At 42.4% G+C, this 15,390-nt stretch overlaps 1 protein-coding gene across 2 annotated transcripts in view; it reads right to left on the bottom strand.

The window, feature by feature from the left end:
* LOC119196383 (voltage-dependent calcium channel subunit alpha-2/delta-1) overlaps positions 1 to 12,721 on the bottom strand; it is a 48,937-nt gene extending 36,216 nt beyond the window's left edge. For both annotated transcript variants that reach the window (XM_062563008.1, XM_037452027.2), the window contains exons 1-3: positions 12,578 to 12,721; positions 7,121 to 7,202; positions 6,799 to 6,915 (exon numbers count right to left, since the gene is read on the bottom strand). In XM_062563008.1, the coding sequence (XP_062418992.1) occupies positions 6,799 to 6,915; positions 7,121 to 7,202; positions 12,578 to 12,666 (288 nt within the window). In that variant the 5' untranslated portion in view covers positions 12,667 to 12,721. The remainder of the gene's footprint in view (positions 1 to 6,798; positions 6,916 to 7,120; positions 7,203 to 12,577) is intronic.
* Between the last annotated feature and the right edge of the window lie 2,669 nt (positions 12,722 to 15,390).

Here is a 15,390-nt window from a genome sequence, read left to right as displayed (position 1 = left end):
AATAAAACCGGATAACTGAACAGAACTGTATTACATACAGAATTTTGAAGATGAGGCCACAAATATATACATACATTAGAGGACTAAGTTGGAATGCCAAAATATTATGAAGAAATAACTATATTTTGTTTATGGTATATATTTCTGATCTAAATTAAATGGATTGCTTCCAAAAAACATATGTGCAGATCTCGTATTTGTATTCCTCTCTCATGTAGAGGGAAGGGGACAATGTAGAAGGGGAAACCCATTCGTTAAAAACTATAATTGTGGGTAAGAAGAATCCCAATACCACAAAATGTTGAATTTGTCTGAGAAGCAAAAAAATATTTAAATATCAAATTATATTAATATATTAAAAAAACAATTAGTGTAATTTTGAATATTAATATGGGTATTTCATTTATCTGTAGGGAAATTAAAGGAGATAATTGTATTGAGTAATAATTATGTGTAATGCAATTGGGAAATGAGACATTTGAAGTAATTTCATACTGATAATAATGTTATTCTATCTAAATGCACTTGCCCCCCTTGCCCAAACGACACCCTCGCCCTCTCAGATCAGCCCTTCTACCCCTCCTCTAAAAGCTGCAAACCCAGGGGAAACACTGCTTTATCAACATGAGATCAAAGTGTATATTCCATTTGACCATGTGGGCTGAAAAAGCCTTGATGTTGAGGCTGTACACATGTATGAGGCATCAGGACTTTGTTCAGGATCCAAAATATTCCAGTGCAATATTTAATCCTAATCTACATAATTTCTACCAAGAGCAGAGCATGCACCAGGGTGAGTTACGACAATGACAGACCCTGGTTCACAGCTGAACTTGGGAAAGGACTTGAAAATACAGGTTTGGCAAGGTGGTCATGAACGACCTCCGCCTGGTTAACGAGCTGAATGATTTCTACTGTGGGCAACCCATCCACAACCTTCACACCCCTAGTCATCCCCTCTCGTGCTGCCCGTGCACAACTTCTCCTGGAAGTGGATCACAGACTTCCTGTCTGACACGAAGCAGCACGTAGACACCACCCTCATTGGACTCATCTCTGGTGGGGAGTCGACCTACAGGTTGGAGATTGACCAACCGATGACGTGGTGCCCGCTCTGAAGACAGAGGAGATGGTTGTCTATGTCCGAAGCAATGCAGCCCCACCTTCCCCCCCCATCACCGATGTGGAGTCCTTCCGTTTCCTGAGTCCATCCTCTGCTCCTCCATCAATGTAGTACGCTGCAGCCACAGCCAAGGACAAGGGCAGGCTGCAGCGTGTCATCCGCTCTGCAGTGATTGGCTGCAATCTGCTTTCTCCAGGACTTGTTTACCTCTAGGATTCTGAGGCGGGCAAGAAAGATTGTAGCCAACCCCTCTCACCCGAACACAAACTCTTTGAGCCCCTTTCCTCTGGCAAGAGACTGTGGTCCATCAGGACGAGGACCTCTCGCCACAGGAACATTTTTTCCTAGTCCCGAGTCCCCCATTGACCCAATAATCCATTGTGGGAACATTTTGCACAGTGACTCTTCTCACCATGGAAACATATGGAAATAGATAAGTGTGTGCAACCATGTGTGTGGTTATCGTCCCATAGGGACACAAACAGACCACGGGAAAGTATTCACCCAGAGTATAACATTTATTTGAAAGAGTCTTAAAATATCAACGATAGAAAACAATTCCCATCAGCTTCCGGGAATGTAATGAAACAAAGGGTTTCAATAAGCAAGTTCAGTCTTATTGCTGGCTAGCGTGTAGCGGGCCAAGGAGCGGGAGGGGAGGGAAACAGGCTCTGGGACAGGACCCTCACTGGCTCCAGTGTTCCACACACACTCACGCCAAACAACATGAATCAAAACCAAAAGCATGCAACTAAGAAAACGTGTAAAACAAGAGAAAATATTGTCAATTGCACAACAACAACAAAAAATGTGAGGATCAAGTGAGTGGCCCAGTCACCGGCCCCACCACCGTCTGAAGCCCCAAGCACTCCTAAACAGATTCAGTAAATACAATTTTGTGCAAAATAACTTTCTTGGGGATAATCACAATTTACACAATAATTTGCAGGTAAACCACCACAAACAAAAAGTAATCTAACTGAACAAAACAAATGCTCCCGCCTGAACTTTGCAATCACCCTGCACCAGCTCAACGGGTTGTCCAACTGGACAACACGGGAAGGCACAGCATGCCCCTGCAGTGTTGTTAGGTGCAGCCTTTATACTGTGGGTGAGTGGGGAGCGCGGTCGTCTTCCAATCAGAGGGTTGTAGGTCTGATCCCAGGCCCGGCTAACCTGCATGTCCATGTGTCCTTGGGCAAGACACTTAACCCCAGCATTGCTCCTCTAGTTGTGACTACAGTGTGTGATGTTAGTTACTGATGGACAGGTGCCACTGTGTATGGTAGGTCCTGTCATTAGTGTATGAATGGGTGAATGATGTTATGTAGTGTTAAAGCACTTTGAGTGGTCAGAAGACTAGAAAAGCGCTATACAAGTCCATTTACCATTTATACCCATACAAATTGGTAAACGAGAAAGTAGGAGGGGCCTGAACCTACGGCATCTTAGGAGGGACATTTCCTCACTGGCTACATGTGTTAACATACTCATCTTATCTGATAATATTGATTTTATTTTTGCTTGTATATTTTTTATCTTATTTTGTTCTTATATTGCACCAATTTATCAAGTCAAATTCCTCCATGTGTAACATAATTGACAATAAATGGCTTCTAATTCTGATTCTAAAGTAGATCCTGCTGTTAAGAATTTCAACTGATATTTTAAAATATGTATCCTGAAGTGAAGCATTACACAGACATAAATACTAGTAATTGATCCATATTGATGTTCAATATACAGATGAGTCAAATGTTCCAATAATTAATTAATGACAGCTTTACAGAAGCCCTACATTCCACTGGTTTTCATTGATTACATTCCAGTAATGGCACGCACACAGACACACACACACATTACTGGGCAGTTTTTGCCGCGCAGGTTGAGTTATTACACTAAGTAATGTTGTAGACTGTCTCATTAGTCACTGGACAGAGCCCTTCAGCCCTGGAGAGGAAAGGGAATTACAGTGACACACACACACACACACGCACACACACTCTCACTGACTTCTTGCAGATTAAAAAAGTAAACGGCATACCAGACATGGCTGCTGGTTGTTCGAAAGAGAGGGTAGTGGACTGTGAATATGTCTTCAGTGTTTTATCAGTTTGCCATTGGCAAAGCAGCTCTGAAGGATCAATAATTAAGAGTTTAATTACAGTGTACATGGACAGAAAGACCAAGAGAGAACAGGCTGTGGATGGGGAGGGAGAGATGTGTTGAAGTAATTGGATCTGGCCTCCAGCACATCACACCCTTTCACTATGTGGCTAACTTTTAAAAAACCTTTTCAGGGTCATCTCTCTCTCTTTCACTCTCTCTCTTTGGCCTCTAATCCCTTTAAAATGACATACTGGGAATCAAGTATCTAATATCTATCTATCTTAGCTGGCTGCAATATTGGCAAATTGCATCAGAAAAGGAGAAACATTTTAGTTGTGTATTTACTCTGTGAATACCTCTACAAATATTACAAAGTCCCTATTTTAAATAGGTAAGTCTTTCTTTCTTTTGCAGTGTAGTCCACAAATGCTGGAATAGAAACTTTTCCTGAAGGATATTTTGGTGTGGAATCAGACTTTTAGAATCTGAAGAGACATGGACATGGATTTGAAATTGTAGTTAATAGGAACATGCTTTGCTAAAATGACCTTTGAGTCTCCCTTCACAACCTAGATTTTCTAAAGTCTTAAAAGAGAGGCAGACGTCTAGTTTCTCCCCATGAATTAAAATTGTATGAATGTTTGATTATGATGTATTGCCGAAAGAGTGCTCCAAGTTGACAGATCAAGTGACTTAATTAACTTCCCCACAGGAAGGTACTTGAGCATATTAACAGTACCATGTGCTGCTTTCGAAAAATTGAGATAAAGATAATTGAGATAAATATATCTCTTAACAGTGTGCAGCCAAGTACTCATTAATAATGAATGTTACACTCTGTCACACACCTACTTATGGATCCATGATTAGACACGTGTTTCACACCTGTGGCTCGGTAAACTGTGGTCCTTGATAGGACATGCATCATGCAGAGTTATCAAAGGTGTGAGCGTCAGAGAAATATAGATAAATTGCTGATGCAACTGGAGGATAAAAGTTTGAGAGAGGAAGTATAAAACAAGAAAGGATCTTGCAACTGGGATGAAGATTATCTTCCTGTATTCTGTCTGATTAAGAAGCTAGTGTGTTTGCAGGTGTTCAGTGAATGCCACGTGTGTAGCCTACATGACCCCTAAAGTTGTCACTACTTGTATCCATCAAACTCAATACATTTGCACGTATTTCACATTTGCTCTTCTTCGATTCTACCCATCCACACAGCTCAGGACCTAACATCCGATATCCGTGAGGTTACACGCAGGTGAGAATGCAATAAAATGTGATGTCCGTAGGTTTGATGGCCTGTCAGCGAAATGCACCTACCCGTAAAAACACACAAATAAACACATACACACAACCATCTTTCTTCTGAAGCCAATTGCCTCCCTGCTGTGTACACATTTCATGGCACCAGTACCAGAAAAATAATAAGGAACACCAGAGAGGCCAAGAGTTTAGTTAATGTACACAAGACAGGCAATTGGCAGGCTTTATTTCCAATCATAACAACACAATAATACACAGACTGCCTGTCTCAAAAACTGAAAATGGCAAATTGCGCTTTTTGTGTCATCCATGTGCTTTCACGGGAGGGTCAAGGGTAGAGTGGGAGTTTCCCATAAAGAGACGGGAGGGGATGCGTACAGTGCGCCTAATTATGTATTCGTCGGTACGTACAGAAACCACCCGTTGAAGCACGCCTCCATTTTGAGAAATTCTCCAGCTCCTAAAAGCAGGTGTGAAGCAGAATGCGGTTTCCCTCACATATGCCTCATGGTGAGATGACAGCAGTGATCCAAAGCCAGACGGCGACATGGGCCAAGGAGACGAGCTGAAAGGATTTTTGCCATCAGACTTTTTCAGTTGAGTGAAAGCATTACGCGTCACAGGTGAAGCAGCCATGCAATATTACAGTTACTAGAAGAAATCAAAGATGACATTGCATCTCTAACTCAGCGTTCACATTCCTTTGTTAAAGTCCTCACTACATTACAATGATCGGCATCAGGATCATTTCAAACAGTCATAGCATCAGCAGTGGGAATATCGCAGTGTGCACCCAGCCGTATCACAGCACACGCTCACAAGTCAATACACACATTTCCCCACCACTGATGCCTTTGCTGTTGCTGAATTTTAGTTTGACTTCGGCTGATCCGCGATAGAAGGAGAGAAGGAGGCCCATTCACTCAACGTGCGGTACAGTGGGCGGAGAAAGGCGCTGATGAACTGCAGGTTTTGTAAAGACGGCGTAAAGTGAACATGGTGCGCTATCTGCGGGTTGGCCGTGGCGCCGATAACGCTACGTTTGCAAATGTACGTACATAAGTGTATAAACTGTATTAACTGAGCTCAAACTCCGGATACAAATGAGAACCTTTGACCCATTTCTCACTAAAAAGGGTTTAAAAGAAAGGGAGAAAAAGGCAACATCCCCAGGGTAAAAGCTCTCATTATCACATGCTGCAAAAAAGGTCTCAAACTTTTCCATCATTTTATGCTTCACTCACTGCTGTTACAGCATATACAAACTATACTAACTTATCCATAAAATACATGTAGATCCCCGAACACTGAAATACTAGTGTGCTTTAACAAAATAACCACAGCATTGAGATATTAACAAAATAATGCACACCCAAATTAAGAACGTAGGTTTTTTATATACATTTCCTCCTAACAAGAGAAGCATTTATTTAAGAAGAAGGGTCAGAGATTCTGTTTCCAACTGATCATTCAAATAGCTAGCCAGAGGCGGGTGTAACTGTATCAGAATGTATTATCCAAAAATCTATGAATTCATTTATTTGAGATAAGAATTATACGTGATACGTGAATTATCTAACATGATTATTTTATATGTATGACATGTATGATCTTTTTATTGGGCTTACAGATCTATTAATGTGTAACGTATTCCCTACCTTTTTGAATTCAGCATTGTCAAAGATCATTAGATATGCAACAGCCATTCAACTCAACATTTACTGTATCTGAATACAGCAATGACTTGTGCAAAGAGGAGGTGAATGTACCTTACTGTCCAGTACACCATTTTCAGGATTGTACAGTGTTAATACTTTGACTAGATCTGAGGATACTATCTATCTCCCATTAGATAATGATACAACACTCATCAGATATGTGGGACTGTGGTACATCTGCTGGGTTTGAACATATAGAAGACATTTTCTTAGTTTTCCCCAATATATCTGTCCAGGAGTTTGGTAGGTTTACCCTAGGTCCACAAAAGGTTCTACATAATGTCTGTAATTGTTCAATTCGATTTGATGTTGTGTCACATTCCCTGTGTGTAGTACCCAAGTAATGCATAAATTTGTTTTTTTGGCTGCTTTTCAATACATTTGGCGGAGGACTGAACACATGATTCACTCCATACCCTTTTGACTATACTAAATCAAGTCTACAATGATTTGACAAGAAGCAGACAGGAATATAAATATGTCTGTAGCCCATGTTAATGGAGCTATCATTCTGTTCAGCTTTCAAACCCAAAATGAAATTAAAAACTGACAGTTGGTTCTTCTAAGTAGAGTGAATTGTACCTCCAAGGCAGCAGACCTCTTCCGCAGCAGCTGTTCAATTTTCCGGGCTGCTCTTGCCACAAGCTCCTCTGCGTCATTTTGCTCCACAGTGTACAGGTGTTGGTTTTTTAGAAAAATCTAGACAGAAAGAGAGAATATAACATTTAAAATCATACATAATTGATGATTTAAAATTTCTCATGTTTTGAAAATGTATTTTATTAAACAAAATATATGATATATAACATATAAACAAGATTGTTGCATTTTCATTGATCCATTGATGTATGTATGGTAGTTTCATAGCAGTTGTAAAGGTTCTTTTACAATCAACAAAGTATACCTGAGTGAGGCTTTGTCCAGGTGTAGCCGAGTCTGCCAGGGTCACAAGCTCTTTCTGCATCTGTTCAACCCATACCTTTATCCTATAGAACAAGGCAGGAGCACACAATTACTCTTAATCGTATCTCAGATATAAACCCTTTGGAAACATTTCAAAGTGCAATCAAACTGTCAACACAGTAGACCATCTAAAAATACCATAATAAAAGACGGCTAAATAGTATCACTGTGGACGATCAAGCAAAAATAATGTACCATCAATCAATACAATCAAAATGATGTCAACCAAAAGTGTCAGCCAATGTTGTGACTGGTGACACTGATGTGAAAGCAGGCAGGAGGTCGGAGGTTCCTGGGACTGACGAGTTTGTCTGAATGAGAGCTCAGGGGAAATCACGTCCAGCTTTCTAGTGCCACACTGGATTATACCGTCCTCTCATCTATCTCCAATCACATTGTCCAACCAGTATAAGCTCACTGCAGGTGTTATAATGTACTGAAGTACTAATTCACTCTGTGTATCCTCCCTCCACAGCGGCTGTGGATCGAGACAGACGAGGGAAGAATGTCAAAGACCAAAGACATTATGCATTAAGTGACATGGTGACTTGTTGGAATTACATCTAGGAGGTGCATCTGGTTTGAGGGGCTAGAAGGATGAAAATACTTGTGTGCATGTGGATGCATTAATTCTCCATATACACTGTTATGCATGAATCATACACACGGGCACACTAAGAATAGTCATTAATATTGTATGAGAATGATAACAGGTTCCCATGGCTTACAGATGCTGTCATTTCCATGCATGAACACTATTGCAGACTCCCCAATGGCCAAGAGAAATATCATATTTTGATAAGTGACAGCACTGTATATAATATACATTCTCACCTGTAGCCAACAGTGTTAGGATGCCACTTTACTTTGCCCCGGGGGCGGGCTTTACGACCGGAAAATGCACTTAAAAGCCTAAGATAAATAAAATGTGATACTGTGTGATAAGAATGATTTAGGACCATCGCGTTGCCATGTCCTGGTTCTCTTAATTCTGCTGAGCGAGGCATAAGGATTAAGTTGCCCTGCCATGTATTTGTCCAATTTGTAGAAACTATCATCATTCAGCACCTGTGACATCTTGGGTTAAATCCCGTGGTCAAACATATTATGCAGATGTATCTTAGTTCAGCTCCATACACAAATATCAATGTTTACCCAACCAGACGGGGGCGCCCCCCACTCTGAAATAACCCCCCTGAAATATTGGGATGGGCTTTATCACGCATCCCAACCACTCAGAGCAGTGGGGTCAGCAGAAAAGAACTGGCGGAGAAATGGAGCAAGGAATAAAGCTCTTACATGGATATTTTCATTTTAAATCTGTACAGAAAGGGACTTTACAGACTGAAAAGAACCTGCACATTAAATCCCCTTATTTATTTAAAGTTTTTGCACAAATAAAAGTGTCATACACAACAACACACTACTTTTGAATTAATTAATGAATTGTAATAAACAGGTGTTTTATAGTTAGCAATATGTTATTACCACCACACTTTTATTATAACGTATACTCTTTTCAATGGCTTAAACAACATTCGGGTTTAAGAGATGCCTAAACAGTAATAATGTTAAGCAGAAGTAGCACTTTTTTCTGCTCTGGTTGCTTGCTTTGATTACTACAGCCTCTAGTATCGTGCTGGATAATTAAAAACATATAAAAATGCACATTCAAATGGCAACTGGGTCAGACCCCGGCCTACATTGTTTGTCAGACACAAGAAGAGCAAAGGAGAGCGAAACAGAAAATGAAACAGAGAGACCATACAGGAGAGAGACAGATGTTGTGATGTCATAACTTTGGCACTAGATTAATGAGCTGGCCTATAGTGTGTATCTCGGTGGCCGGCTGGGTTAAACTACAGTCTAATTACACATCATTACAGAGGCAAAGACAGGAGTCCATAAAGCGAAGCACAATAAGGCATGGAAACGCCAAAAGCAATGCACCAAAACAATGCGCGGTGCTCTGTTCACAATCTGCAGTTCATACACTAATACCCGAGTGGCCAATTTGCTCTTTCTGTAGCCTAAAACCTAACATGATGTAAAAAATAAATAATCATATCCTTATATCCTTATCCTACAACACTATAGATTTGCAATGCATGTGGCCTTATTGGCTATCTGATTCTAAAATATTCCAGACACAGGAAACATCATTTCTTTGTTACAAAAAAAGGATGATATGATAATGATATTGAATTCGTACTATTCTTCTTTTCAATCCATCTGACACGTTGCTCTTAACATAATGCAAAATGTTTTGTCTTCACACTTGAAAAACAGAGCTATTTAGGATCATAACCAAATGCCTCCAAATGTAGTCAATTTATTATAATATCTTTTTGCTGGGTTTTTTCTGTTCAAACACCATTACATCTCACAATCAGTCACACTCCAAAGAAAAACAACTTATTTGACAGTAAAATGGCAGCATTATTGAAGTATATTACGCTCAAGTCCCATTTGTGGTAACTAACCATGCAGACATGCAGTGTCACTAACTTAGAGAAGATGAATTTGGGGGTGATTAGATGATGCAAGTGGTAGATTTTTCTCATTTATAACGCATTAACGTAGCAATCTATTAAGGCTGACAATGATTTTATCAGGCGTTAACGGCATTTCATTTTACCAGACAGTAAAAGCAAAGCTATCTGCAACCACTGCGAACCGGAAGTATCTTATCACCGGAGTACTATGAGCCTGAAGTACTATGAGCCTGAAGTACTACGAGCATAAAGTACTACGAGCGTAAAGTACCACATAAAGTGTTACGCAGCATTGCTGTCAGCGCCACTAGCTGCCCAAACAACCAGTGGAGCGAGACTTCGGAAGACTACGTTGTACAAACCCACACAAGTGTCACGGTGTGGGTTCGGGCCCTGTTTTATTTTGTAGTTTCCTGCCTCTCATGTCTCTGGGTTAACTTCACTTCTCCTTCTCCTGTGGCTGATTGTCTGCCGTGTCCTTGATTGTTTCCTACTGTGTCCGATCACCTGCCCCTTTCCCAGTGTAATAAAACCCTGTGCGTGCTTTGTGTCTGGTTGCTTCATTCTGTCACGAGGAAAGTTCAGGACGGGAGACAGGAGGACTCAAACGCACATACTAAAAACAAAACCACTTTATTTAACGGAAATCTAAAAAAGGCCTTGGGGAAAAACCAGGAACACGAGCAAACAAACCGTCTCGCCCACATAGACAAGACGATCAGCATCGAACTTGGGAAACTTAAAGTACCGACAAGGGGCTCACACGGTTTAAATACACTGGGAAGGTGCAGGAAACTACAAAATAAAACAATAAACAAACCCACACCGTGACAGCATTAAGAATGAAGCGTCCTTAGAGCCGCAAACCAGCCGCCCCCAACACGCCCCGCCGTGAGGAGAGTACACGGGTTGTGTGAAACTGCGTTTACAGTGAGCACCGACTTCTGTTCCTCCCACTGACAACATGCAGTCTGAAGTGCAACATGTGCACCATGTGAAAAGGGGGTTTCCCCTTGCTGGTCGTATCGTTCAGAAGAACACAGGTTAATTATGATCTGAAAACGGTAATGACCTTGTGTGTCTTAGCAAATTGCTTGTTGCAGTGGAGTCAGAAAATGTAAAGTCGGAGAAATGGATAAAAAAGTGGACGTTAAAAGTTTATTTTGTCATTGTGTAACTACTCAACCTGCATCACTAGAAGTGTTTTTTTGACTGAGATTCAAAGGAAATCCACAATGTTTATGAACTGGAAAGTCTGTTTTTGTGCTAGAGCCCTTCAACAGGGACCGTTACAACTGTTCATTATGGTGTTCGAGGATGAAAAGACGAATGTTTTCTTCTGTTCAGGGACGCCCCGCTTGTTATAGTGGTAGGGCAACCACTGAAAGGTATATTTGCAGTCCCTAATTGTTTATAGGCTATACAAAAGGATTACCATTAAATATATATGTTCTGTATTCAGGGCCTCACCAATGCGTCCAGCAGTTTGCGCCAAAACCCCTAACACGGTGACCACACCCTCTTGATATTGCTAAATATTGATATCTATATTTTATTTAGTTGTTAAATATTTATGGTCGTCTTTTTTTTAAAAGAAGCACAGAGCTAACAGCTCTTAAGCCTCTTCACCCACTAATTGTCTTCGCAAAGATGCAGACACAACTGCTGCTGCTACAAGACAATAGGATCAACGGTCCATTCTCCTGCTGCCATATTTAGTTTGGGCCAAATCAAAAGCTGTGAATGAGACTTTTATCTGTACAGAACGCAGGGATTTAGTTCCAGTTGTGTGACGGTGTGGTAGGGTTACAGCTGTCTGTGTCTTGCTGTGGTGGCTATGATCTGCATGGCTTTCAGTCTTTGCCTCTCTCTTTTTTATTATTATTTACTATATAATGTATGTTTTTAGAGCATGGCAGCTGGATGCATAGTCTGGTGCTTTTAGCAGACTTCATTTATAGTTTGTTTTTTAGTCACTTTCTGCCCAACATCTGCTACGGCAAACCAATAGCAGCTCATTGACTTGAATTCACCTGAATCGCCTCCAGCTGCTAAACCAACGTCTGCTGGTTCTGAATCAACACATTGAAATGTGATATAGTAAGTATCATAACTTTATGTGTTTTGTCTCTGAAACGTGTCTCAGTAATGTCTACATTTTGGATTAAAGTATTAATCTACTAAATCTATGTACCACTCAAATGAATGAGTTATATGGGATAGGGGTAGGGACCTATAAGCTTTTGCTTCCCTCTACTCCTTTTTTTGAACAAAAGGTGACTTTTTCATTTTATTTTGTGGTCTATGTCTATGTTGATTTTTAAATGTCTTATTTGTTAATGTCTACATATTCAAGAAATAAATGTTTCAATCCATCAATCAATATGGTGAATACATTCATTTGGATACAAAAAGTGTGTGAAATGTGAACTGGTTTCCAAGCTTTGTATGGGATCTCTCATCAGAGCAGTCAACACATTGTTTCAAGAATGAATCATAGAATTGCTTTGCCACACATGTATTACAGGGGGATGGGTACCACAAGGCTAGACGGGATACTCTCAAGTTATTCGGGATCACAGACAGGAGGCAACTTGTGTCAGTTTACCAGGAGCAAGGCACGCGAACTCCTCGATAACTTCACTCTCACCGACTGCTCCGATCTGCTGTGACGGAAAACACGGTTCATGCAGAGGGAAGCTGAAATAATGTCTACTTTCAACATGCCCACTGGTGCACGGACGAAACGACGCTGCCCATCCCACTCTCACTGGAGACGCCAGCCCGCCGTGAAGGGGCTCATTAACCCCTAATGGGCCACTTGTCTCCAAACAACGAGCTCTTGGAAGGGACTCAGACCAGACCAGACCAGACCAGCAGCTGCTCGGAATGGGATTACTTACATGAGCTGTGTCGGGAACTCCGATGCCAAATAGCCGTCCTGCCACAACAGGACCAGGAACACCCAGGCTCCAACCCTGTAGGTATCCATTGTGAAAAAAAAGAAGTGTAAAAAGGAGGGGTGGGCCGGGGACGGAGGGGGGAAGAGGAGAGGAGAGGAGGGGGAGGGGGGGGGGCGACGGGAATTCTCCGACGCGCGTTCACACCGAATGCGCCCCCGCTGAGCCGCCCGTGAGGGGGGGGGGGGGGGGGGGGGGGGTTCTGTGAGGGGGTGGTCCGTCGCTCCCTCTGAGGTTAACGAACCCTGACACCTCTAAGCTGCCCCAACAGGTACCGACGCGGCGGGATTTCTCTTTCCCTCTCGGTCTGTCCCCCTGTCTCCTCTCCGTCTCTCTCCCTCCCTGCCTCTCACTCTAACTCACTCGCACCTCTAACACTCCACCCTCCTTCTTTCTAAACGGGGAGGGTGGGGGGGGTCACAGAGACCGATGTTTCTCAATCTTTTAATTTGACCTTATTCTGTAGCCTATTATATATAATAGTCTCAGTGTGATATTTCAAAGAAATTACTTTTTTTCTCCAAAAACCATTACACTACTTTGGTTTTGCTTCCCTCAAAGTGTAGTCCTTCCCCCTTTTGAATCATTTGATTTTTGCCTCCCCATAAAGAAACACCTGGTATCAGGAGGTTTTGACACCAGGACCACACACACAGGCGCACGCTGAATACAGATGTGGGCTTGACTCTTTAAAATTCCCTCAACCCAAAGAGCTGGGGGAATATACTGGCTTTGATAGCACAGTCCTTGCCACTCGCTATCATTCATCCTAGTAGCATGAGTGGCAGAGAGGATCCCGCATGGGAATCAATGTGACAGATCTATTGATTTCACACACATAGTGTAATCAAATGGGCAAAGCACAGTCAGAGCCCTATAAATCTCAGCGTTCATGTGCTGCGTCTCCTAACATGTGTGTGTGTGTGTGTGTGTGTATATATATAAAGGCTCCTACCACTGTGGGATACCGATGATACAATTTGTATCATTCTAAATTCAAAGTGTCAACACTTAAAGCAAGAAGGTAAACCTACTGTGTGTGTGTGCGTGTGTGTTTGTGTGTGCAGGCCTGAAGGGAGGGAAGGGCAGCACAACCAAGATGTCTGGGGATTTGGTTATCAATCGTTGCTTGGCAACCGCCCACCATCTCTCGTGTCCTCTCACCTTCCCCTCCTCCCTTCCCCCATTTTCTCTCTTTGTCCCTCCTATCCCAACTTCTCCCCTGGCGCACTGTACCGCGCGGTCGCTTTTCCCCCCTCGGTTTCTCCGCTATTCTCAAGCCCTCGACTCCCTGACCCATCCCTCCGGCCACATTCTCACTCGCTTTACTTACCTCACACTCATTTCCTCATGCAGCGGAAGAGATGCACCTGCTGATGGGATGGAGAAAAGTAAGTGAATGGTGAGAACTGACAAGGTGGCGTGGAGTGGAGAACATAATAATAAGCAAAAAGAGGCGTGGAGAGGATGGAGGCCTCCTTTACAGACGTCCCCATTCAATGTGTTGGGAACCTCTCACACTACATCATGAATAGAAAGAGGTGACAGACGAACGACATACAGCATGTACAGTAATGCCATTTTTAATATCAGCCGTTTAGGTTGATATTAGGAACCACTTGTTGACATAGAAATATCTGGTTATGATGTTGAGGTTATTGTGTGTTAAAATTACTACTGCTATAAGAAGGTTATTTGGAAGAGGACACTGCCATCTACAGGGTATTCATTAAAATCATAAAAATGCTTTAAAGCAGGGGTCTCAAACTCACGGCGCACGCGGGCCAATTGCGGCCCTCGGGACAACATTTTGTGGCCCCCACCTTAATATTTAAAGTTAGTGCGGCCCGCAAGTTTTATATTGTAGCATCCCCGCTGTTAGCTGCTGTGTGGGACAATGTTATGATGTTCTGGTTTCCTACTGTGTGCCTGTCCAGTGAATGCGGCATGCATGTTATTGACATGGGGGGCAGGGTCGTGTGTGTGTCTGTTTGTTGTTGTGCGTGTGAGAGTGATTGAGAGAGTGAGAGAGAGAGCCGGGAGAGGAAAGAATGGCTTTGGATGTGCGGAGAGCAGGGGGGTGAAATTCATAGTTTTTCCGCCCTCTTTCGCGCAGGTCATGATGGATCCAGTGCTTCATTTGTAAATCACAAGGTGCAGGAACGCTAAGTACAAATGAAAACTTAAAACGACGCACACATGTCACTTACAATTCAGTGGGACTTATTTAGGCTACACTGCAGTGGCATTTGAGCAAAGGCGACTTCTTTGTGCAGCAGAGAAAACGAACGTAACACATACACACACACACACACACACACACACAGGGGGGCCTTTCCTATCGGCGACCAAGGCGACCGCCTAGGGCGCCAAATTTGTTGGGGGGCGCCCTCTAGGTGTGCCCGTAAGCATACATCTTTCTCTTATTGATTGATTGATTAACAAAATATAAATGAAACAAAACCCTGTTGACATGGCGCCCCCGCCATATGTTGAAATTTTATTTTACAGTGTCATTGAGCTACAAAACGCCGGCACAAAGTAAACATAAAAATATATAGAATATGTGATGATGTGACTGAAGGCAGCGAAAGCCCCGACAGTGTAACGGTCTGTGTGTGACCCCAATGCACTACACACAACTCAAGGGCTCTTTGACCTTTTATTGAAGCTCCAGGAACAGCAGACAGAATCCAAACCACGGGACAGAAAGGCAGGTCGCTTCACCGGGGTTCGGGCTAACGGGGTAAACAGGG

The sequence above is a fragment of the Pungitius pungitius genome, chromosome 6 (assembly GCF_949316345.1).
Source record: "Pungitius pungitius chromosome 6, fPunPun2.1, whole genome shotgun sequence".
In the NCBI taxonomy this organism is placed as follows: domain Eukaryota; kingdom Metazoa; phylum Chordata; class Actinopteri; order Perciformes; family Gasterosteidae; genus Pungitius; species Pungitius pungitius.
Note: the sequence above shows the minus strand (reverse complement) of the source record. Positions and strands in the feature narration are given on the sequence as shown.